The sequence below is a fragment of the Epinephelus fuscoguttatus genome, linkage group LG4 (assembly GCF_011397635.1).
Source record: "Epinephelus fuscoguttatus linkage group LG4, E.fuscoguttatus.final_Chr_v1".
NCBI classification, from domain to species: Eukaryota; Metazoa; Chordata; class Actinopteri; order Perciformes; family Serranidae; genus Epinephelus; species Epinephelus fuscoguttatus.
This window is the reverse complement of record NC_064755.1, coordinates 5,512,443-5,538,227: the sequence shown is the minus strand read 5'-3', so window position 1 is coordinate 5,538,227 and position 25,785 is coordinate 5,512,443. Positions and strand designations below refer to the sequence as shown.

The 25,785-nt window shown below is 40.0% G+C and overlaps 1 protein-coding gene across 2 annotated transcripts in view; it reads left to right on the top strand.

Annotated features, from left to right (window-relative positions):
• The first annotated feature begins 1,099 nt into the window (after positions 1-1,099).
• Positions 1,100-25,785, top strand: part of arntl1a (aryl hydrocarbon receptor nuclear translocator-like 1a) — a 50,338-nt gene continuing 25,652 nt past the window's right edge. The window contains exons 1-9 of one of the 2 annotated variants that reach the window (XM_049574434.1): positions 1,100-1,234; positions 16,982-17,167; positions 19,141-19,204; positions 19,815-19,962; positions 21,009-21,029; positions 21,242-21,274; positions 24,288-24,317; positions 24,891-25,048; positions 25,439-25,518. In XM_049574434.1, coding sequence (XP_049430391.1) covers positions 19,159-19,204; positions 19,815-19,962; positions 21,009-21,029; positions 21,242-21,274; positions 24,288-24,317; positions 24,891-25,048; positions 25,439-25,518 — 516 coding nt within the window. In that variant the 5' untranslated portion in view covers positions 1,100-1,234; positions 16,982-17,167; positions 19,141-19,158. Of the gene's footprint in view, positions 1,235-1,377; positions 1,559-16,981; positions 17,168-19,140; positions 19,205-19,814; positions 19,963-21,008; positions 21,030-21,241; positions 21,275-24,287; positions 24,318-24,890; positions 25,049-25,438; positions 25,519-25,785 lie in introns of those variants that run through there. The other variant, XM_049574435.1, reaches the window with a different exon arrangement.

Genomic DNA, 25,785 nt, shown 5'->3' with positions numbered 1-25,785 from the left:
ACGGACTGTCCGTTACTTATGCGAGGGGAGGGGGTGATGCAAAAGGGGGAGGCATGTCAAATCTTTTAAGCACTTGGGAGAGACTTATGTTTTTCTATTGGCTTAGGGGAGTGGCATACAAATTTAACTGGTTGCATTTTGTGTTTATTTGACTGCATATTTAAAAAAAGAAACATGCTTGAAGGTCAGGGAAGGCATTAAAAATGACACTAAAATTACACTAATTATCATAGCCAAAAACTGTAAAAACAGAAATGATAAATGGATTATCATTTTTATGACAGTCCTTGGACACATCATCAGCGAAAGACGCTTCCATCAGAAAAAAAATCTAGCTTAAAATAGTGATATTTTATCAAAATTATTTTATGCTATATGTCACTTAAAATTTGACCAAAATAAACTGTTTGCAGCCTGAAAAGGTGAGGCTTTTTACAACTCTAGACTTCCGTCTTCAACTTTTAAACTTTCAAACCTCAAATAGTACGTTTTAAATATCTAATAACTCATTTATGGCATGGATTTACTGCCAGTCACTTAGGGAGGCTCAAGAAAAATGTCTCTAGCTTCAGGGAGAGTTATAAAAAACAAAACAAGAAGAAGTCACACCCCAGCTACCCCCCTTGTCTTACAAAATAATGGACAGTACCTCACAATATATATATATATATATATATATATATATATATATATATATATATATATATATATATATATATATTATATCTATCTATCTATCTATCTATATCCCTCATATCATATATCTCATATAGTCTGGATTCGCTAAGTGAAGAGACCTGGTTATCATATCATTTTAAGTTAATAAATCAATTCAAAGTGTCAAAATACAGTGTGAGGAGGCAATAGGTACACAACAAAAATACACAGGGCCAGTATGCTCCTACGCCTACCACATGTCTCGTAATGCAGTGTTCTTCACACACACTCTCACACACAAGTAGCCTCTGCATTCCGTTCGACACTGGCTCTCATTGGTCAATTACTACGTCCATCATAGTTTCCCAGCCTGAACTTGCGTCTGATTGGCTAGAGCGGCACCTACGGCGGTGGCACAAACGCCATTGGCTGAAAAACTAGGTTAGTGGTCCGACAGGCATGACGGTGAAGAGAAACTGGGTCACCGATCGAAAATCGTTTATGTCACAGTTCTGTGAGTTGCTATTACATATTACGAACGGTTTTCAATGGATAGACCAACCTCATTGGACCTACTGTAAGTATACAATGAAAACATGCCTACGGGTTATCGATATTGCATGTCGCTGACGTTGCTAGGTTTTAATCCATGATGGGTATCGTCGATGTTTTCCCAGCTCTGTGGTCTTGTCAGTGTGGTTTTCTAGAGCAGGAGGAGGGACGTTAGCTCGCTGGCCAGGTCTTGACAGTTAGCGTTCCTTAGCTAGCAGCTGTATGCTAATATTAGTCAACGGAACCAAATGCTGTTATGGATAATAGGTGGGGAAACCGCCCCCGGTATGCTAGACTAGCATTAACTGATGTCGGCATTTACCGGGGCTCGAAGGAAGCGCGTGCAGAGGTAGGTACCGGTCGTTGGGCTTGTTAAATGTTAACTGAATGTGACCTAAGTGCGAGCGACTAAGTGAACAATGCTATCCAATGCTATCACGCTAGCTATGTAAACAGGCCTTGGTGGATATCTGGCACACAGTTTCTTCGACAGCATCCGTCCTGCTGTGATAACATTCACGTCCTCATCGCACAGCTCTTCAAATGACACTTTACCGTGTGGTTTCAGCCCGTGCAGAGACCGTAAGTTAGCTGTTTCGAAACAGCAGGGACATGTTTGGTTATGAAATATCGTGACACAGTGTTGGCATTGGCAGTGGAAATGTGGCGACCGCTCGGTTTCTGCAGTCTCCGCAGTGGTTGCCAAAAGATGATCATGATATTAGGCTTTGGGGTTTGGTTACGTTGTGCACCAGGCACAATCACTGCCGTTTGTTGTATGATTTGCAGCGGGGGATCCCAAACTTGGGCTCGAAGAGAACCATGAGGAGGGGTCCGGGGTGCCTCTAACAGAATGAGAAATAGTTGCTTCTCTTTGTTATTTAATCTTCTGAGTCATCAGCATGAATCCTCAAGCAGTGAATTTTTTTTTTTGTTTGGAACACAGTCTTATCCAGAAGGCTCTGTTGATTCGTTTCAGGATCGTTGATGTGAAAAATTCTGGCAATTGTTGAATTACAGTCCACAGTCTCTTTTATGTTTATGTTGAGATGTTGTAGTTGCTCTTTATGGACTGTTAAATGTGCAACTTGTGTTTTCTCTTTTCGGCAAAAATCGTTCTCATAAGTCTGTCTCAATAGTAGTGTTATCAGTAGTTCATATACTAACCATTTCATGGCAGGAAAGACATCTGGTGTGAACTTCGGACTTAGACTGACAAGTGTTATTTTTGCTCACAAACAAGTAGCAACCTACATAAGTGCTTATCAGTATTGATTGATGTTGCCATAAAGGCATTTAGACGAGTTTGTTGTGATGATTCAGAAGGGCAGTGGTTTACCATCATATTTATCAGAAAGAGGAAACAATAAAATAGTCATTTCTTTGAAGACTACTGGTTTCCATTAAAGTTTTTTCTTTCAAATGTCAATTAATGTATCTAAAAGTTCTGGTGATGGCAGGCTATAGTCTTATGTTGTGCTACCCTTGAGCCGTAATGTATCGTAATGTGATGAAAGTTGTCTTTTTCTGGTCTCAAAATAGATACATTACAGATACAGGAAACAATTTTCAGAATTTGTCAGACTGTTCTTGCTCAGTGAAATGATTGAGTTCTTCTGTTTTATCCAGCAAATCTTTACTCAAGTTTTTTTGCTTCCTCCCAAATTATCGATACTGATATATTTATCCAAAACATTGTGATATTTGATGCCTGCCTTGCCATCTGTATTGCTTTGCTCACTAACTGCCACTGTGGATGCAGATTTTTTAGCCGTTTTCTTGAGGGGCTTGTCAGCCGCATTAATGATCAAGAATTGATTTATTATTATCAAAATACAAAATGCATGTTTATTTTTTTAGATGAAAGCCTTACTCAAGCAGCAGGTATTTGCTACTTGCAGAGAAAACCGCATGTAAATTAGGTATTAGAGTCATATATATTTAGGCTATAGACGAATTTGTCGAGCGATTTGTGTATGCCACCATCTTGCGGCGGCGCCATTGCTGCGGTGACGTGTCAGTCATCAATTGATTATGCTGTCATTGTGAACTGACTCTCTACAATGACAGCATCATTTATAGCTGGATTGATGATGTTAGACAGTGGCCTCCGGTAACTGATGAAGGTATCTTAAATGAGCATCGATATTAATTTAGAAATTAATCATTTGTTAAGCGATAAGCAGGAAAGATTAGAGTAATAGGGAGATAATGTATCATTAAACACTGTGTAATATAACGTCAGCATACGTTACATGTGCTGACGTTCGCAAGCTAGCAGCGTGACATTTAATCATTATGGACAGGCTACGTGACTAAATACAACAACAACACATGTTTGTGTTTTGTTTTAGGTATTCAAGAATATTTTATTGATCGCCTGGGCTCCGATGACCAGAAAAACGGCAATTACAGGTCTCTGATTGATTTAAGATACCTTCATCAGTTACCAGAGGCCACTGTCTAACATCATCAATTCAGCTATTCATGATGCTGTCATTGCAGAGAGTAAGTTTACAATGACAGCATAATGAATTGAGGACTGACACATGTCACCGCTGTAATGGCGCCGCTGCAAGTTGGCAGCATACACAAATCGCTCGCCGAATTCATCTATATAATGGGGGGGGGGGGATTGATATAGCATAGTATCACACTATTTTTGTGTGGCAATATCGTATTGTCACACAGTGCCAAGTATCGATTTTTTTTTATTATGTAAAATATTAATATTGCAAATACAAATTTAGCTTAAGATTGTCTACTAGAATAATATAATCAGTTGCTTTTTCAGTCCATTACATACATCTTGCTGTTGGAAAAAAAATGTCTAAAGTGAGATGAACTAAAAACTTTATTTTATTAGATAAGAATATAGAATGTATACTTTATCGCAGTACTCAGCATATCGCAACATATTTAAAATTGCAATAATATTGTATTATGACTTAAGTATGATGATGATATTGTATGGTGAATCCTCTGATGATTTTCACCCCTTCTGTATAAATGCAAGTGCATGGCTGTGTAAGTCAACACAGGTGTTTTCAGTCATTCTGGCTGATGTAGGCAAAGTTGTGCTGGAATTTACATGAGCTAACCAAAGTCAGTGTGCTGCCAGCAGATCAGGTTTCACAAGACAAAATTTAGTGGCACGGTAATGACGTGACAGCGGTAAGGACAAGAAATAGGGTGGGCAGGATTATAAGCATAAACTGTGGGCATGCAAACAGGGTGGGATCAACCCATAACGGGAAGTGGATATGTCCTGGCCTCTTCCTTGACAAAATGAATAGGTAACAAAGTGTGACTGCACCTTTTAGAATAATGGTTGTGCAGAACAGAAGAGTCAGAGACATGTCAATTAAACAGGCTGTTAATCAAGCATAATGAATGAAAACACACATAATGGTGTATCATGGATTGTAGGACCCTGTCCACCGAATGGCCAAGTAAATCAAAAGATGATACATACTTCTGCACATTGAACTGGAAGACAAATTATTTGAGGCTCACCATGCAGGGCCAAAACCCAGCCCCTTCTTCTTTGTAGTAATTATCATACAAGATGTCAATTAGTGAGAGGTGCTGGTAAGTGGATTTTGTTCGATGTAGTGGGAGTCAGGCTACATTTTTTGCACCTGTTTCCAGTCTTTGTGCTAAGCTAACTTAGCTCGCTACTGACCATAGCTCTGCATTTGCCTGACAGACATGACATGGTATCAATATCTTAAAGTTTTTCCCGAAATCCTTTAAGTTTTACAGGCCTTTATGTAAGAATATGTGCATGTACATATGTTGATTGTGTGGGCCGTTTGTTCCATGTAAGCCCCCCTTGATTTAAAATTTGGTGTGTCAGTCTTGCAAGGGGTTGCAAGTAAGAACAAAAGCAGCAGCTGTGGTGAGCTTATTAGATGACGAGCTGTAGGCCATAGTTTGCTTTCTTTAGTTTGGATGAACTCATACTTCTAACACATCATCAAGGTAAACAACACCTTCAACTGTGCCATTCCTGGCATATGGAAAACGACTGGCTCAGTGCCTGCATCACAGGCTCTGACCATGGTTGGAAGTGGAACTGGAATTTGTGTTGTTTAATATAATCTTACTTAGTCCAGTCCTTCATGGTCAATGGTAAGAAAATAGAGATCAAAATAATTAGAGGTCAACTGATGGTGGATTTTTAATGGCTGATATAGTAACGGTAGTTTAGAGCATGGAAAAGCCAGTACCCAATTATTTGACTGATCAATCCAAACACACGCCCCCCACCCCAAATTGCGAAAAAATAAATAAATAAATAAAAATTAGAAAGAATAATAAATAAAATAAATGAGTAAAACAATCTTAGGCACTGAATATTAAACTCAAAGCAATAAATATCAAAATAAATGTATAAAGCTGGAACTGAACATCAAACTAATCATAAAAAATCTAGATTGGAGTGATTTTCTGACTTTCAATTGCCAAAAGGCCGAGTGGCTAACTTCTGGTTTAGCACTTTGCTAACTTAAATGGGAATAAAACAGTTTAATCTTTTGGGTCTTCTAGACTTGCCAAATGTTATCAAACTGAATGAATCAAATCCTGATATTGGAATCGGTCATTTCGCGGGAGTTGTGACACCCAAAAAATGTATTCACTAATTTACAGATGTCTTTTTCACTATGTAGGTCAACTGTTTTTTGTTTTTTTTTTGGGCAGCAGAGCGTCATGTGACAGAACCTGGAAATTTGCAGTACCACTGTCTGGCCACTATGATCATTGACTTCAAAGCCCAGCACACTTGCTGGAGCCCTGTGTACAGCCCTGCTTGACTAGTGGAGGCTACACAGCCATTGGCCACTATTAGGGATGTTCCTGGCAGCTTATTTCCCTGTCGACTTAACAAAAATTTTAATTAAGACTAGTCTAAAAAAAAAAAAGGAAAACACTCAGAAAACAGTCAAAATTTAGCACAATTTATTGTTAAGCATTTGAAACATTGTCCCAAAAATGATTGTGTGCATTAAAAGCTCTTTGAAGCCTTTAGTCACAATCTTCAACAACCATGTCGGATTTTAAATGCTGAAGAAGTATGAGACACTTTGCGCCATGCGGTATGAATGTGAATATGACGCCAACTCAGTCAAAAGTTAACCACTAAAATAACACCTAAAATAGATAAATTGCCTCTAAAATGAGGGGCACAATGAACCTTACAGCTTATCCAACAGAAATGATAGCAATTCACTTAATATAACAACATCTAATTTATAATTAGTATGAATGTAAACCCTGCACATTATATGACAACATTCACTTAAAGTTATTAAATAATATAACATCTTTAAAAAGATTAATTGCTGCTGAATTCATTTTCTAGATCAAAGTGCTGCCAAACCGGGCTGGTTTTGTGAGAGGACGTCTCTTAGATTTTCCACTGTGGTGTTTTAAAACTCCAGTCTACTCAAGCATTACCACGGGGAGGGAGACTGCTGTCTGACGGCTCTGTAGCACCCACTAGTGGCATGTGGCTGCATAACGGTTAAGCGACCTTGTACATGAATAAAACACTAAAGGTTTAACCGACTAATATTTCTCATGCCGTCTAATCGAGCGCATCCCTAGCCACTATTGGAGCCAGGTTCCACTGACAATGAGTTTGTAAAACATCCTATCGGCGCCAAGTAATACACCAAACTGATAACTGGGTTGAACTCTAAAGATAATCATTAAAATCCCTAGTTTTAACAAACAATTTTGGTGATTATTTTAATTGTCTGTAAAGAATAATCTGCTGCTGAATAGAGTTGGGCGATCTTGTCCATATCCTATTGTCCTATCGCCATCTAGTGAAATCGCCGATGAACGATGTCATAGCCCGGGGGGGGGTGGTCATTATGCGTTGCCGCTGAAACGTTCACTTATAGCCTCTTTGGCATTTGAGCAGCTTTATAAAACTCTTGAACATGTAATGGCTCCTTAATTAGTAAGTTGACTTTACATAGACGGCATATCTTTTCAATTTCTCCTGACATTGTGTTGTTTGGTTTGTTCACCGCTCCGCCGCGACATGCACGTTAAGGCCTGAACATACTCGGGCGGAACATACGTGGAACGGATTCCGCGGAGGTCCGCGCGGACTCAAAGCGGACGTCCGCAAGCCCTGTGCGCGCAAAGCTCAGATTTTACGACCGCGCGGACTCCCCTCTGCGCACTTATAGTACGCCCGAGTATGCTTGTGTCGAGCGGGCGGAGGCGTTGATCCCCCCATGAGCCAAGCCATACAGGGCAAGATATTGGCGTATTTAATACCTGCTAGGAGGTGGCCGAAGCCAGTATTATTGGCCATGTGCTTTGATTGAGCAGATCGGACACATCCTGTGTGATAATGGTACAGAGATGTGTTGCTAAAGTGAAAAACTATTAGGAGAAACTCTTTTGAACTCCATGTATTTCATTGGAATTATGTGACCCACTAGGATTCAGTTCGCACTTTCTCTCTTTGTTGCAGCTCTCAACGTAATAATGTTGAGCATGCAGTGTATTTCACAGTTGTTTGACAGGTTTGATTTATTGTGTGTGTGTGTGTGTGTGTGTGTGTGTGTGTGAATAATCCTACCTTGTCAACTTAAATTTTCATTCTCACATCACCTCCCGGTGATCAGTGGGGGTGCACTGCTTTCTACCATTTGTGATATTGTAAGGTTAGAGAATAATGTTAGCACATTGAACATAAGATAGTGTATAGTGTTTCTGTTGTTCATGAGACATGACAAAAGCATTTTGTTTTCACATGCTGCCAAGGTGAGAAGGGTGAGATAGGTCCTTACAGCAAGCAAGCGTCAGACTGTCACATTGTGTCGTATCCTGTAACATCGGACGTGGTGGAGTTCGCACACACACACACACACACACACACACACACACACACACACACACACAGACCAACCTCTCTCGCTCTCCCTCTGCCATTTTCCGCACGCTGTTTTTGAAATCTTCCGCAATCACCTACCCCTTAGGTGACTGGAGTAGAGGAGAGGAGGGAATTATTATTGTATCAATATTTAATGTTTGGAAAAAGGTTATAGCTAAATAAACCAAGACAACAATTAGTATGCTGCCCATATACTAGACTAGAGACCAATCAGGGATGAATGGAAATAAATAATAATAATAAAATATAATATACATAATAGAGTCTTCCCACTTTTTCAAGGTATTAATTGGATTATAATTATGTTGTCCGTAACCATGTTACATATGTATGTATGTATGTATGTATGTATGTGCGTACATATATATATATATATATATATATATATATATATATATACATACATACAGTACAGGCCAAAAGTATGAAAATAAAGAAAACGCATTGAATGAGAAGGTGTGTCCAAACTTTTGGCCTGTACTGTATGTGTATATGTGTGTGTATATATATATATATTACACACACACACACACACACACACACACACACACACACACATACAGTACAGGCCAAAAGTTTGGACACACCTTCTCATTCAATGTGTTTTCTTTATTTTCATGACTATTTACATTGTAGATTCTCACTGAAGGCATCAAAACTATGAATGAACACATGTGGAGTTATGTACTTAACAAAAAAGGTGAAATAACTGAAAACATATTTTATATTCTAGTTTCTTCAAAATAGCCACCCTTTGCTCTGATTACTGCTTTGCACACTCTTGGCATTCTCTCCATGAGCTTCAAGAGGTAGTCACCTGAAATGGTTTCCACTTCACAGGTGTGCCTTATCAGGGTTAATTAGTGGAATTTCTTGCTTTATCAATGGGGTTGGGACCATCAGTTGTGTTGTGCAGAAGTCAGGTTAATACACAGCCGACAGCCCTACTGGACAACTGTTAAAATTCATATTATGGCAAGAACCAATCAGCTAACTAAAGAAAAACGAGTGGCCATCATTACTTTAAGAAATGAAGGTCAGTCAGTCCGGAAAATTGCAAAAACTTGAAATGTGTCCCCAAGTGGAGTCGCAAAAACCATCAAGCGCTACAACGAAACTGGCACACATGAGGACCGACCCAGGAAAGGAAGACCAAGAGTCACCTCTGCTTCTGAGGATAAGTTCATCCGAGTCACCAGCCTCAGAAATGGCAAGTTAACAGCAGCTCAGATCAGAGACCAGATGAATGCCACACAGAGTTCTAGCAGCAGACCCATCTCTAGAACAACTGTTAAGAGGAGACTGCGCGAATCAGGCCTTCATGGTCAAATAGCTGCTAGGAAACCACTGCTAAGGAGAGGCAACAAGCAGAAGAGATTTGTTTGGGCCAAGAAACACAAGGAATGGACATTAGACCAGTGGAAATCTGTGCTTTGGTCTGATGAGTCCAAATCTGAGATCTTTGGTTCCAACCGCTGTGTCTTTTGAGACGCAGAAAAGGTGAACGGATGGATTCCACATGCCTGGTTCCCACTGTGAAGCATGGAGGAGGAGGTGTGATGGTGTGGGGGTGTTTTGCTGGTGACACTGTTGGGGATTTATTCAAAATTGAAGGCACACTGAACCAGCATGGCTACCACAGCATCCTACAGCTATTTGACCAAGAAGGAGAGTGATGGAGTGCTGCGGCAGATGACCTGGCCTCCACAGTCACCGGACCTGAACCCAGTCGAGATGGTTTGGGGTGAGCTGGACCGCAGAGTGAAGGCAAAGGGGCCAACAAGTGCTAAACACCTCTGGGAACTCCTTCAAGACTGTTGGAAAACCATTTCAGGTGACTACCTCTTGAAGCTCATGGAGAGAATGCCAAGAGTGTGCAAAGCAGTAATCAGAGCAAAGGGTGGCTATTTTGAAGAAACTAGAATATAAAACATTTTTTCAGTTATTTCACCTTTTTTTGTTAAGTACATAACTCCACATGTGTTCATTCATAGTTTTGATGCCTTCAGTGAGAATCTACAATGTAAATAGTCATGAAAATAAAGAAAACACATTGAATGAGAAGGTGTGTCCAAACTTTTGGCCTGTACTGTACATACATACATATATAACATAGTTACGGACAACATAATTATAATCCAATTAATACCTTGAAAAAGTGGGAAGACTCTATTAATGTAATGATTCAATGGAAAGATGTATTTAGTATTATCCATAACACTACCCAAGATGTTTCTATATGTATCATACCTACAGACATGATATAAATTTTTACCCACTAAAAAGATGTTATCTATTTTGGGGTCTAGAACAAACTTGTGTGTGTCAGTCAAGCTTGCATCTAATGTGCTGTTGTCCCGATGTCGACTCATTTTGGGATCGAGTTCGGTTTCGGCCCAATTGACATGCTGCTGTTTTGTGCTATGTCCTGTTCAAGTGCTGGAATTTGTTATTTACGTGACAATGCCTGAACGCAACACAGGCTCCGCTCCAATTGAGTGTGTGTACAGTGCCGTGCTGTGCTGCTGTATGAGCGGCATGTTTGTGCGTAAAGTTAAAGGCATTTGCCTTTAATTGATAGGGTAGTTGAGTGTGAAGAGGGGGGATAGAGAGAGAGAGAGGGAATGACATGCAGCAAAGGGCCACAGGCTGGAGTCGAACCCGGGCCACTGCGGCAACAACCTTGTATATGGGGTGCCTGCTCTATCCACTAAGCCACCAACGCCCCACAGCAGCCTTTTGATGGTCATTTGCACACTGTCCATAATAATAACTATGTCAGGTAACAAACTGCGTCGGGCTTGAGATCGGTTCGGACTTAAAAATTAGTTCTAATTGTCTCGGACTCGGGTTGGATTTGGTCAGGAAAATGCGGCCCGAGCGCTGTGCTCTAGTGTGTGTGTGTGTGTGTGTGTGTGTGTTAGGGTTGTCAAAATTGCTCAAAAATTGTTGGAATATTCCCTCTAAAAATAACTCATAGGTTCGAACCATTTGAATTTTTTTTTTTCACATTATGTCCACAAGAGGGCAAACTAATACAAGGAAACATACTTGTATATGATATGTATTAATACAAGCAAACATAAATGTCTTTGAAAACATTTTAGGGATGCACCGAATATTCGGTAACTGAATATATTCGGCTGAATATTGCAAAAAAACACACATTCGGTATTTGATGGAATAAGTTAAAAGCAAGGCTGAATAATAGCGGCGTGTTTTGATAACGCAATCAAACAGTGTGCCGTGACGGGTGGAATAAAATGTTGGCAGTGTGGCGATCCGCCCGTCACCGCACTCGCATTTGTGACTAAAAATAGTTTTGAGCGAGCAAAATAGGCTTAAATCATTCAGCACGCTATGCGAGCAGCCTTCAGATTTCAACCAGCAGCAGAAACAAAAGTGTGTGTGTGTGTGTGTGTGTGTGTGTGTGGGGCCTATCCACTAATCACAGACTATAATCTCATCATACAGCTAAACGGAGCAGATTGGGGTTTAGAGTAGAGAAAATTATCAGCAAAATGACATGATGTAGCAAGTTTAGCTTAGTATCATTAAAGTTTATTGTCTCAGACCAGATAATCAAACTTTGTAGCTGATGTTGCTCTAATACTGTTTCTCTTAACTGATCTGTCTGTTCTCTGTTGAAGAAGATGCCAGTAAAATCAGCCCGTGTTGCTTACTTTGCTGTAGTTTCTGTGGTTGCCTGGTTACAGAGCAAACCTTCATAAACTTTGAATGCAACAGCAAAGAGCTGTGCGCATTCACAAGAGCTGCAGTTGGCCTCTCTCTCCTTGCTGCATGGCTGCCGCTATGTTTCTATTGGACACCATGAAAGCATCTGCAGTAACTGCTTGCTGTCTGAAAGCACCTTTAAAGTTACTCGGATATCAGGATGTTTTACAGATGACCTTGCATATTGCAAAATTGCTTGTACTGTGATACTGGTGCTATGGGCAAAATCTGCTGATTGTGTTGTATTGTGCGTTGCCTTGTGATTCCCAACCCTGCCCACCCGGTACACAAGTATCATTTTACATTTCAAATGCATTTTACAGTGACCTTGTTAGGAGGAACACTGATGGACAAGAGTTCATGCAGTGTGATGCAAACACATGTCGTAGTTTGTTCTCTTTATCTTGCTCTCTGAGATAATCTCCTTTGGCTGCTTTCTGTGTCAATCTCTGGCTGTGTCCATAAACGGCATAACACTAAAACATGAATTAGATTGTAACTAGGATGCATTGGCTTCTCCGAATGTGATATAGGGTTTCACGATAAATGGTAGCAAAATTGTGGATGGCTATTGGCATTACAAAACCGCTCACCCACATGACACCATACAAGCCGTCTGCTATCTTCCCAGTACAGTGTAAACCGGGATTCATCTGTGAAGACAAGACTAATCCAAAGTGGCAGACGCCACTGACGGTGAGCAGCTGCCCACTGAAGCTGGTTACAACAACAAACTGCTGTCAGGTCAAGAATCTGGAGAGGAAAACTGAGACAGTTTTTACAGAATTTCTTTGGTTGCGCAAACCAGTTGTTGCATCAGCTGTTTGTGGCTGTTCTCAGACGATATATAGGTTAAGACACTGGATGTGGAGGTCCTGAGCTGGTGTGGCTACACATGGTCTGTGATTGGGTGTACTGCCAAAAAAAGACATAGGAGATGTTTTATGGTAGTGAAATGAACATTCAGTTCACAGGCAACAGCTCATATGGACATTCCTGCAGTCAGCATGCCAATGACACACTCCCTCAAAACTTCACAATGTAAAGTGACCTTTTAAAGTGACCATCCCAAGACACATCTGTGTAGTAAGATATAAAAGTTGTTAATCCATTTTTATTCATTTTATTTGGCTTACTTTGACACAGAAATGGGTTAGTAGTATGGTATTGGTATAGTATTGGAACTTCTCTAGATTTCACAACATTATTCCCTCATTCCCAAAATGTTGATATGTTCTGCTATTCGAACTAATATCACTAAAGTCTTGTCTCACCTTTCCAAAACTATTTCCAAGACTGGTCAGAGTGGAAGTATTTGTGATTTTGGTGACTGGGCAGCTGGTTCGCTGCCCGGATGTTTCTTCGGTTCATGAACAGGCTTGCTGGCTGCTTCCTGACTGTCTGAGTGGGTGTAAAGTGTAGAACAGGGAAACAAAGCTGAATGGCTTGCTGACTCACTGATGAAGTAGAAGTAGGTGGTGGATGGAAATTGAGGCTGGCTGGTTTTGAGACCATAGAGACTGGCTGACCCAGTTTCCACTCCAGCACCAGTTCCTTTCAGTGTTCAATCATGACATAGTGGTTTTCCCCCTCTAGCCCAGAGCTTTGTCCCAGCTTGGCTCACCAAGCCTGTCCTGACCTAGAACTCCGCTGCCTGCCACTTCAACAGGGCTTCTTGAGGTTTGCATTTGTGTGTACTGGACTTTAAACATTTAGATGACCCACCAAAGCGTTTTTTTCCAAGCTTTCTGACAGGATTCAGCCACAGTTACAGACTGGCTTTTATTTTCTTAATAAACAATGTTAAGTCGGACAATTTTAAGAATGTGAGATTATGTACTTGTATTTCAGATTGTTTTTAATCGATTAGGTTGCCTCTGGTTTGTCCAACTAGCAAATTGGTGCATGCACCTGATAACTATGGTTGCTTATTGTGTACTACTCCTACTACTTTTAGATGTCATCTGCAGACCCCCAATAATACCCCCAAACAACCTGTCATGTTTTCATGTAAAATTAGAATCAAGGCAAGTATGACTCCTAGTTGACTAACCCAAAATTCACACCAGAATTGACACAATAGTGAAGTGTAAGTGCCACAAAATTGACCATTTGTCTAACTGATTGATTGTTTCCCAAACCCCAATCATAGTTCAATCATAGTTTTGCAACCATAATTAGACAAAGCTGCTGTCAAACTCTAATTTCTCACCATGGTAAGGTAGTATATGTGGGGCTGTGGTAGGAGCGATATTCAGCATTCAAGTGTGTCTTCTCTTAGCCTTTTAAAGACAAAAAACATTGGATTAAACAATATGTTTACCTGCTCTAAGCTGCAAACATACAACACAACAGCATATCTGGCTAACTATTAGGGATGGGCAACACAAGCAAAAACACTATTCGAAAATCGTGGCAACTAGTAGTTAAGTAGTTAGCAAGTAGTTAAGCTTAGCAGCCAAACAGGGTTATGACATCATTAACTGTAGACTGAAGATTTAAAACTAGGAATGCACCGATGTATGAGCTGAATATTGGTACCGGTTGATTTGCATCGTGTTGACTTCCACTGACCTCTGCAAATAAGATGATTTACCAGTGGCAGTGGCCGATATTTTTGTGTTTTGTCACATCAATTTTGAGCAGGCTAAAAAGCAGTGCTCAATATTAACGAGCACAAACTTAAATTAATGAGCAGGTATAAGTAGAATACAATGACAGTCTGGTAAATGGGCTCTGTGATCTCACTGTTGTGTGACAAGATGGATAGTAGCAGCATGCGTAACGGGGACAATAGACAACGTGTTTGCGACGAACAGAGGTCTTCCCCAGGATGTCTTCGCAATAAAAGGATGCAGCTTACTCACTATTGACATATCAGAGGACACACCCTATTTTTTCTCTGATAATGTACTTCATGAACAACGAATACGAGTTAAAATCAGCAGGAGGAGAGCTAGTTAACATTAGCTGTTAGCAGCTGGTGGCCGAAACTAACAGAGGTTGACTTGAGTTGCATTATGATGTTTTTAAGTCCTAGTCAGTAAAAATTAGTAGCTGGTGAAGGCAAAATGTATTTTTCTCATGATATTTTCACGTAATCTTGTTAATGTAGTTTTTGGTGAGAAACTTGAATAAATACAGCTGTTTGAAGGAGAAATTTATTGATGTTTTTACATAAAATAGATACTACTGAATTACTTAACAGTTCAGTTAGTTTCATAGTGTAGATTTTAGTGCTGCACAATTAATCTAATCGCAGTCGCAATGTCAGGGTGTGCGATTACATAACCGCATAAAAGGCTGTGATTTGCGATTTAATGTAGGCTAAATAAATGTTAACGTGTGTGCCTGTGAACGTGACTACCTCTCCTGTAGTGTGTGGAGTTTGTTGACATCATGCCCACAAGCTATCCTGGTGCGTACAGCCAGCGTGCAGCAGTGACCAACACAGACGCTGAAGAAGAGCATGAGCACGACCATGAACAGGCTGAGTTGGTGGCGGAAAAAACGTCTGTTACATGGCGATACTTTGGATTCAGGTACGGCGACATTGAACAGAAAGACGTGCTGTTTAAGTGTAAAAGTTAAAGTCGCCACGTCCCGCGGCAACACAACCAATCTATATCAGCACTTGAGACAGCACAGCACAGGGACAAGTAGGAAGAGTGCATGTGAGAAAAAGCCGAGTCATGTAACGTTAAAGACAGAGAGACAACTGAAAGCCGCCAGAGCCTCATAAAACAACATCCAAGCACAGTTAAGCAAACATTTGTAAGTGTCACAGGGAGATCATGGACTCCATAACAAATGAAAAATTGAGCAGTTTTGCTCGGGTTCGGCCCACATGACATGCTGCTGTGTTGTGCTATGGCGTGCTGGAATTTGTCATTTACGTGACAACGCCTGAACGCAACATATGCTCGCTCCGCTGTGTGTACAGTTGGCGCTGCGCTGCTGTGTGAGCAGCGTGTTTGACTGTGCTCAGTCTGTTGATGGTCATTGACTCACTGTCTGTCCATAACAATAACTATGTCAGGTCAGAGCCCCCCTAATATAATGTAGGGGAAACAATGAACCAAGCAAAAAGACTCATGATACCATTTATTTATTATATTTTATTGTAATTATATTGTAATCGCAATCGCAATCGCAAATCGTGATATTGTCCACCATAATCACAATCGCACATTTTTACCAAATTGTGCAGCACTAGTAGATTTCTTTGTTTCCTTGGTACAAAAGGGTGAATAAATAACAATAACAACAACATTTTAAAAAACAGCAATATAAAAACATCAATATTGGCTATCAGTCAAATTGTGATTTTAAATATTAGTATAGATATTGGCCCAGAATTTCAGAATTGGTGCATCCCTGTTTTATACTAATCAGTTGGAAACAACAAACTAAGCTGGAGACAGCATTTTCAACCAACTCATGGAGCTAACATTAGCTTAATTAGCTCGTTAGAGCTGATCAGTTCTGTCAGTTGTCATTGTCACTGACAAAATCAGTGATCATTGGCTATAAATGAGAATCAGAAATTGTAATGAATTTTGAGCCTGTGTATGTGCTTTGTGAAAATGGAAAGCTTGGCAGCCATAGCAAGGCCATATTATGGCCCTTACTGTTACTGTTGTCAGAACTACCTGAGCTGTCAGCAGTGACTGCAGTAACTGAGGTGCTGTTGGAGTTAAGATTATGAGGTCATTTAAAACTATACATTCTAGCATTTATAAATGGCAGGGTGAGTTCGTCCTAATGAGGAAATTGTCAGTACCCTCTGAGGTGTTTATAACGAAGAGCAGCTACCATTCAAATTAAGGTTTGCATACAATGGAGAATAAAGAAAATCTTTTAGCTTTTATCTGTGCATTAATAATCATCAATTAGCCCAGATTCAGTTCTGCCATTTTTCAGGTTTGCAGCCGTGAACATGAGGACTTCTCTTGTTTTTCGTGGTCTACATTTTAATTTTAATCAAGTTTTGTGATGTTTTGTACATATGTGGTCTTGTTTAGAATTTATTTATGAATTTATTTTTGATTTGACATTTTTAGATTTGTGGAAAATCAGATTTGCATTTGCCTGACTTTTCTCATCATCTCTCTCTAGGTGTAGACAGTTTGCACCAGCTGCTTAAGAATCAGAACATATTGGGGCAGACTGACCACATCAAACCGGATGAAACTAGGTCAGACTGAATCAAACCAGACTGAGACCAGATCAGAACGGAGCAGACCAGACTGATCCAGACGATACCCGGCCTGTCCAGGAGGCCTGTTACAGTTTCCTATCCAGGTAAGTGAAACAGCTCTCTGCTCTGTGTGCAGGCAGTTCCCACACATATTTCAGTGGGGTGTATTTGAACTAAGGAAGGCTGCCTACTGATCTTATGCATCAGTCTGACTCATAATAGAACTGCCAGAGTTGAATGCATGAACAGAAAATACAGAGATTTATGGTACTTGATTATCCTGCAGTCTGCGCCCACTTTACTAAGTTATTGGGTCATATAATGACAGCTAGCCTTTCCTGAAAGCTAATAATGGCCATTTACCTCCTGGAGTAACAAAAAAAACATCACTAAACTGCCAGTGTGTGTGAAAATGCACATCAGTTTTTTGCTCACAAGGGACAGAGGATTGAGAAGGAAATAACATGGTGACTGCTAGATTGAACTGCAGAGTTAGTTAGTTTTCAAAGTAATGCCCAGTGCCCACTAGGGACTTTGTAAGTACATTTCCATCTCCATTATACATCCATATATCCGAGTATGACAAGCCATGAAATTCATTGTTGTAAATCTTTACTGCTGGCTACTATCTGCTAACACTTGCAAGTTGGGAGCTCTATGCTGACATTTGAACATTTGTCAAATCAACCATCTGTTGAGATTACACCATTAGATCAATATCTGCTGCAGTAGCCACAGGGTTAATAGAAATATATAGGCAATTTAAGCAAATTCGTGGTGGGTAGTGATTGATTTTGCTAAATTAACTTGTTATACATTGTTTTAATACACCAATCACACCCCTTTAGTTATGTTTGCATGTACAAGTTAAAGATACAGTTGGTAAGTTTTATGAAAACAAACAAACAAACAAAAAAGAAAACAGTCATATTGTTTGAAACTATCACTATATTCTGAAAAAAGTGTATTAGGCAGATAGTCTGGAAAATGATTTTCTTCCTGTTCTCCTACTGCCTCTAGTAGCAACTGTAACTCACCTCAAATATTTATAGAAACATATTTTAGTGTACTCTTTAGAGCCCTAATACTTGCTGCTTTTTAAATCTGTGGCAGTGGTACGCATACAATGTCTTCAAAACGTCACATTTGTGCCGGCCATGAATCTGTTCTGCCGGCTGTCCATTTTATACAGCTGTCGTTTCAGCGCTGTTACTACCTCCGAGGCCCGCAATTTGACCTTTCATACAGAACAGAGAAGCAGCATTACAGCGTGATATTTCCACCTTGAAGAGGCAGTGTGAAAGGGGCTAATGTCTTGAGTAGCTGTCATTATCTGTGAAAGGTATACTGTGCAGGAATTGCCAGCTCCTGTTTGTAAACAGTATTGTAAGCGAAAGTGAAAGCCAAATCAAGATTCACTCTTGTTTTGGAGCAAGCTTTGCCCACTTGTCGTCTTGCTATATTTGCATTTTTTTTGGTGTCATAACTCAAGAAGGGAAGGGGAGACATTTTTTCAGATACTGAATTGGTGACACGAATCCTGAAACTGTGCTGATTGCATAGATCCTCTTTCCTGCCAGGCGAAACGTGTATAAAGCATTCATGTTTTCACAGACATGGATATAAACGAAGAAAAACTTGACTTTCAGGAAAATCCTGTATAGTATATCTTAAAGTAGTTAATCTGCATAAAACTTGGTCTGATTCAGCTGAGAAAATACCTCAAGTTAATTCAGATACTTTTTCTGGGTTGAAATGAGAGAATTGGAACACACCTGACACGTCACTATTACTTAGATTTGTGTCTCCTTGTAACTGATATGGTATGACCTAAATCTCCATAGAAAGTAACTGTGACACACTGTTTCTATATGTGCAGTTACTAAGACAATAGTGGCTTCCTGTTCATTCTGCCTCTACATTTGACCTAGATGCCACAATGTTTTCCGCCTGTGTCCAGGCAACTCATTCTGTGTGTCTGTGTAATGATTTTTCAGAGTTTTTGCACAGTTTCAGAATGACTCCTCTGATGCTGGGACTGAAGCGTAATTGCAAACGTGATGTTTTGTGTTCACAGTTGAGGGCTCAAGAGTGGATGGAAGGAGATGATTTTAACACAGAGGCTGTGATGAACATCTGTGGTGAGTGTGACTTCATAATCTTGTGCCTTTAAACAGGGACACTCCCTGTTACAGCAGCACATGTCTTGACCCCTCCTTGGGAATATGCGTCACTGAAACCTGCCAGACTGTAGATATTTACCCGGAATCCACTTTGATCTCGACCTTTTCACTTTTATAGGGATTTCTGTTAGCAAGTTCTGTAGTCCATAAAGATAATGTGACTAATCCTTCACATGCCTTGGTTATTAGTCGGCGGTTTATTTACATATTTGAACATGCACTTATTACTAGAGTGACTGTCCTGTCTGTGTAATTTACATTTGCTTCTGTTGACTTGTGCTTTAATTAATGTCCATGGAAACAGTCTGTACTGCACTGCGTTTATGAGTTAGCCTCATCTGTTGATGTACGAGCCTGCAGTCCTTACGTTGTGAGACAGTTAAAACCAAAGTAGAGAGAGCATGTTTACTAACAATATCACACAGACCTGTATTTTATTTCCACTCTTAAAAGTAATTAAACAACTGAGTTTTACAGACCACCATTTCTTAGTGGACCTGCTACATTGAGAAAAGATAGTTAGGAAGGGTTAGGCTGAATCATAGAAGTTTTTGTCTTTGCTCCGCAGATGACCTGATGGCAGACCAAAGGATGGACATCTCGTCAACAATGACTGACTTCATGTCCCCCAGCTCCACTGACCTCATCTCCAGCTCCATCAGCACACCTGGCATGGACTACACCCGCAAGAGGAAGGGCAGCACTACTGATTACCAGTAAGGACAGCAGGGAGGAGACAAAGAGGGACAGACAAAAATGGAGATAAGGAAGGAGGGGAGGAAATAAGTGAATGAGGATGAAACAAGGAAAGGAGAGTGAGGAAAAAGATTATACATGGCAACAAATGGCATAGAGGAAAAAAGGCAGGGAGGAGAGAAAGACAGGAGGAAAGTAGAACCCCAGGGGCACTTTGCAGTACGCTAACATGTCTCCTCACCTCCCTTGCCCAAGTCTCTTTCTTGCCTCTTAGTTTCTCACAGTGAGGATGTGAGAGAGAGATGCGAGGAAGAGATGTAAGGACAGAGGAGCCTGAGCTGCCTAATGAGAATTTCTTGGTTTCATAGTGTCAGTCTTATCAGTTACTTATGATGTTCTGTGCCTCATGTGGTGGTGTGACATTTATATGTCACACCACTAGATAAAAGACTGAGGTGTTGGATAAACTCCTCCAGAAGCCTTCTCTCTCCTTGCTCCTCATCTCCTCGAGGTGCATTTAGGGGATTGGAAAATCTTCCATAATGATGGAGAGGGAATGATTTCCTGATCAAGGAGGAGAGAGGATGCTGGAAGCATAAGTTAGGATAATGAAGAGCACCATTAGAAGGGAGGAAGGAGTAAAGACAGAAAGATACGTGAGCTGTTAAGCCCAGTTCAGACCAGTGATTTATGACAAGATGTAACCGTTTTAGAATGTTGCAGAGAAAAGTTGCACTGGTGTGAACTGGCCCATCTGAGCTTGACTCAAGCCTGCTGATGGCATCACCTGCAGCACAGCTGGTCAAATCGGCAGCGGCTTGTTTTAGAACGTAAAGCACGTCACCTGTTTCAACAGCCAGTGGGCTTGTAATGAAGTTGCTTTGTTGTTTTCAGAACACTGCAGAACAGCACATTGCAAGTAGTTGCCTGTTTCAACTCGTCTCACCTTTGGTCTGAACTGGGCTTTAAAGATTGTCACTCAGTTGCCTTTTACGAATTGTTAATACTCACATTTCCGAATACCTGAATAACAGAAATTGATTAATAATTTTGTTTTTCTTTGCAGAATCGATGGCTTCTCATTTGAGTAAGTTCAAACTCCATGTTAATAGTTGCAGACCAAAGCTTAATTTATCAAGATTTGAAATATCAATGACACACAATTGATTTTGCACCATGAAATATTGAATAGAAAACCAAAGCTGCTGAACCCAGTGAACCCTTATGAAACATTTCTCAAGTGCTGTGGTTATTTGAATGTTCCTGTTGAAACTAATACCTCCTGTCTCTCCTTCTTAGTGAGATGGACCCAGACAAAGATAAACTGGGAAGGTAAGAGGCCATTGTTACCATAGTGATGAAGCAGGGGCTTTAATCCCAGTACTGTTGTATTTGCTGTAGTTTTATTTTACTCTGTGTCGCTGACATTTTCCAGTGTCCCTTTTAAATTGGGTTAACGCAACTTAAAGGGTTGGTTTTACCTGATCATCATCTGAAACATCCTTTTTCACTTACCTCTAGTGTTAATCTATCAAAGTAGATAGTTTGCGTTTGTTTGTCCAAGATCCATCCCTTGAGATGTCTGACAATACCAATATAATGAAGGAGAATGGAAAATGACATTTAAACTTTTCATCAGCACCAGCTCTTTCCCTTCCACAGACCTCACTGTCAGCAGTTTTTATTGGACCTACTTTCTTCTTTCTGTATGAAACTGTAACAGGCATCATGGAAGAACCACTTGTACAAACAGATTTGTTTATAAGTGGCATGTACAAGTAATTTCGGGGAACTTTACACACTTTCACTTTAACAGGTTTTTCCAAATTTAGATATTCTCTTAGAAACCATGATAAATGTGGTCCAGGCCTGTTGTACTTGAAGCGTTCAAGTTGTCTGTCTGCCACCAAAGCAGAAAAAATCGTGTTGACATATCTACTTGTTTGCTGTATACAATGAGTTCTAATTTACTTTTTTTTTTGGTTCAGTGTCATGATCGGTATGGCTTGCTTATTTACAGAGAAAGTTCAATTTTTTTTTTCATGGCTTGAGGATTTTGGCACAGTTACTTTTATAATACAGTGGTGCCAACTCAGATTCTCATGTTATTTTTATACACATATGATGCATTTGCAGGAAGAAAACTAGGAAAAAAAGTACACAGTAGGCCTTTATCTCAGCATTCATTGATTCCTCTGAAGGAAATGAATTAAATTGTAATTTCCAAGTTTAGATTAGATTTCAAGGCATTAACTTTAAAACTTGGTAAAAGAATTTCAACAATATAAGGGCACATTGACGACCTGACCACAAGGTGTATTTACAGAACCTTCACGCTTTCCTTAACAGCCTCGTCCTGCATTAGAAAAGTACGCAGTTAGAACAACCAGAGAGCTATTAGATCAATGCATCAGAGAGAAGAAAATACTAGATTTGTCATGAAAAGAAACCTAGTAACTATGTATGACTTGAAGAATCTTAAAAAGGTATGATTTGGACAGAATTCTTTTTTTTTTTTTTAAAGTTCCTAAAAATATCAGGAAAACTGGGCTCTGATGCAATATTGACAGGAAATAATCTTAAAATTCACTGTTGTTGTTATGCATTGATTATAATAAGAAATATCCATAAAATCAAGCAATCAGTTTTATTTATAAAGCCCAATATCACAAATCACAATTTGCCTCACAGGGCTTTACAGCATATGACATCCCTCTGTCCTTTGGACCCTCACAGCGGATAAGGAAAAACTCCCCAAAAAATAGTAGAAACCTCAGGAAGAGCAATTGAGGAGGGATCCCTCTTCCAGGACGGACAGACATGCAATAGATGTCGTACAGAACAGATCAGCATAACAAATTAACAGTAATCCGTATGACACAATGAGACAGAAAGAGAGACAGAGAGAGATGCAGACGGTGATGACAGTAGCTTACAACAACATAAATTAAAGTAATAATGTTATAATTCTAATTATGACTATTGTGGTATAAAATATGTCACTTAGTCAGGGGTCTTACGCGATGATAGAAAAGGGGTCCTATATGGAAAAAGAAGGAAATGTCCTATTTGTGATTTAGGACTGCCATCTGAGACCAGCGAGGTACATAGGACATGGAGCATCAGATGCTCTTGGCTTAGTCCACATGTTGTTGTAATGGAAATTAAAAAAAAAAAAAACATTTAAAAGCTTGAACAGAATGAAATAAAGGCTGCATATAGTAGGAACATTATGAGTAAATGTGTGCTTTATTAATTAATACTCAAGAGTTAAAGGTCAAATCAATTTTGATTGAAATATATAAGTTAAATTACCATTACCTTTGGAGAAAGGCCAACTAGCTAAAGTATCATACACTCCTTCAGCTGCCTGAGAGTCGTTATGCATTCTGTTGTCCAGGGAAACATCCTCTGTCACACCCAGCATTGCTAACGTCAACTCTAATGGAACATGTTCCTTTGTGAGAAATGACGTCTAGACCGCAGCCCATCTTAGTTATGGGCTGCTTTGCTTTAGCGAGACATTGCTAAACGTGGTTTTGTCAACTGATTTCCAACAGCAGGACCTCAGGCTCTGCACTGTGAGGGCTTTCATTTTTGTGAATGATGGTTGGCTGCAAACAGAGAGAACCATGCAGCCTACATAGCAACACAGTGATTGATTTTCAGGAATACAGACTAACTCACAAACAGGTGGCATTCATTAAGTTAACAATTTGAAGGCAAATTTTATGCAAGACGATTTTCTGAATCTGACTTGGAACATTTGCATTAACCTGTCCTCGCATGATGCACAGTGACATTCACTTCACGTCTTTTGCATTGGTTTGGAAGCAGAAATCTCAGAGATGGATAGCTAAAAACCTGGGCAAATAATGCAAACTGCCTGCATGACTAGATATCACTAAAAGTAACTGTTTTTTTTTTTTTTGATGATTTGGCCAAACTAACCCTATAATATATATATAGGGTATATATATATATATATAATTCTCAGCGCTGTAAACTTCATTCTTCCTTTACTCTGCTCAGATGGGGAAAATCAATAAATCTTTCAGTCTTTGTTTTGGGTGTGTCATAGTGGGTGGAGTGTTATTCCTATTGTTACATTTTTACATAACTGCTTTAGAGCATAAGCTTGACATTGTTTAAATCAATAAATGACGTTGGTTAGTTTGAGAGTGAGTAAGCTGTGAGGTTAGCTGAGCCTCGTCCCCTCCCTCTTTTTCCTTTGCTGGCTCTTTAAAATATCTCTTATCCCATGAAATGAAACCATGAAGTTTATGCTCTCTGAAACGTTCCCTTTTTTCTGCTTTGCGTCTAATATTTCTTTATATCTTTACAGTGATCAACAGGGCCGGATTAAGAATGCCAGGTATAAACACTCCTTTCTGTTCTCCTTCATTCCCCCTGCCTTCCAGTCTCCCTTACATGAATTAAATGTCCCTCTGTGTGATTGGGAACAGAGAGAGCTTTGTGTAGGTTGATAATAAGAAACTTTATACATTGAAGTGTATAGATCCGAGCATTATGTGGAACTAAGGGACTGTAAGAGCATACCCAGTGGCTAATGACAAGCTCTCTTTCTCTTGCGTGGCAAGAAGTCTTTCTTTAGTAGCAGCAAGTAAAGACAGAACAGAAAAGTTGGACAGACCCTTGGATATGTACTGACAGTCCTGAAGGATCGACTCAACACTGAGGCTTTTCATCTTTCATTTTTCAGACAGCAGCGTGTTGTTAGCATTGAGCTCCATGATTGATATCATGTTAGATTGGATTGTGAGCTGATGGATAATCCACAGTGCCAGAATGCAGCCCATTGAAGGATAACTTGCCTTGTCTTGTATTCCTGCTGTGAGCAGTTTTAGTATTCTGTCTTTTCTACAACGAGTGAAATGCAACCAAAATGATTTCTGTCTGTTCATGTCTGATGTTTCTCCCTCCACAGAGAGGCTCACAGCCAGATCGAAAAGCGCCGCAGGGACAAGATGAACAGCTTCATTGACGAGCTGGCGTCACTGGTACCCACCTGTAATGCCATGTCCCGCAAATTAGACAAGCTGACGGTTCTGCGCATGGCTGTCCAGCACATGAAGACACTCAGAGGTTAGGATGAACTTGTTAAACTGCTGAATATTGGCAGATGGCTCAGTGTGTGAGGGTTTAGGTAAGATGTGGTTGGTACTGTGACGAACTCTGACTCTATCAGTGACATTTTTACTGATTTACAGAAAAAGAGAACAGGTTTGTTCTGAATCGAGTAAATGATCAATGATTCACGTGGTACTGATCTACAATCCATCTACACGTATACAACAGCAAAAGACATTTTTAGTAAGGCATGTTTTTAGCTAGAATTCTGGGCTCGCAGCTGTCTTGAAGACAGCTCCTTCTAACTTTTACTAAAGGAGGCCTACAAACTGTGTGAGCTGTTCCATGTGCAGCTGCAGTCTGAATACCTCCATGTCTGAGTGATGTGTTTATTGTTGTGTGCAGGTGCAGCCAACCCATACACAGAGGCCAACTACAAGCCTTCCTTCCTCTCAGACGATGAACTGAAGCACTTAATATTAAGGGTGAGTGCTGTACAAATGATCAGGCATCCAACACTTAATTACAGTAGGATTACTATTAATTTCATCAGATATTTCTGAAAATGAATATTCTTCCTCTTCATTTTAAAAAACAATTCTGCCCACACGAACTTCGTTTCTCAAAATATCTCCGTCCACACTAGAACACAAAAATGACTCCTAATGCTTGCTGGTGCTAGCTGCCTTCAGCTGTCTCACCTTGTCACAGAGGTAGTAAAGTGTGTAGGCTAATGTTACCTTTTTGAAAAC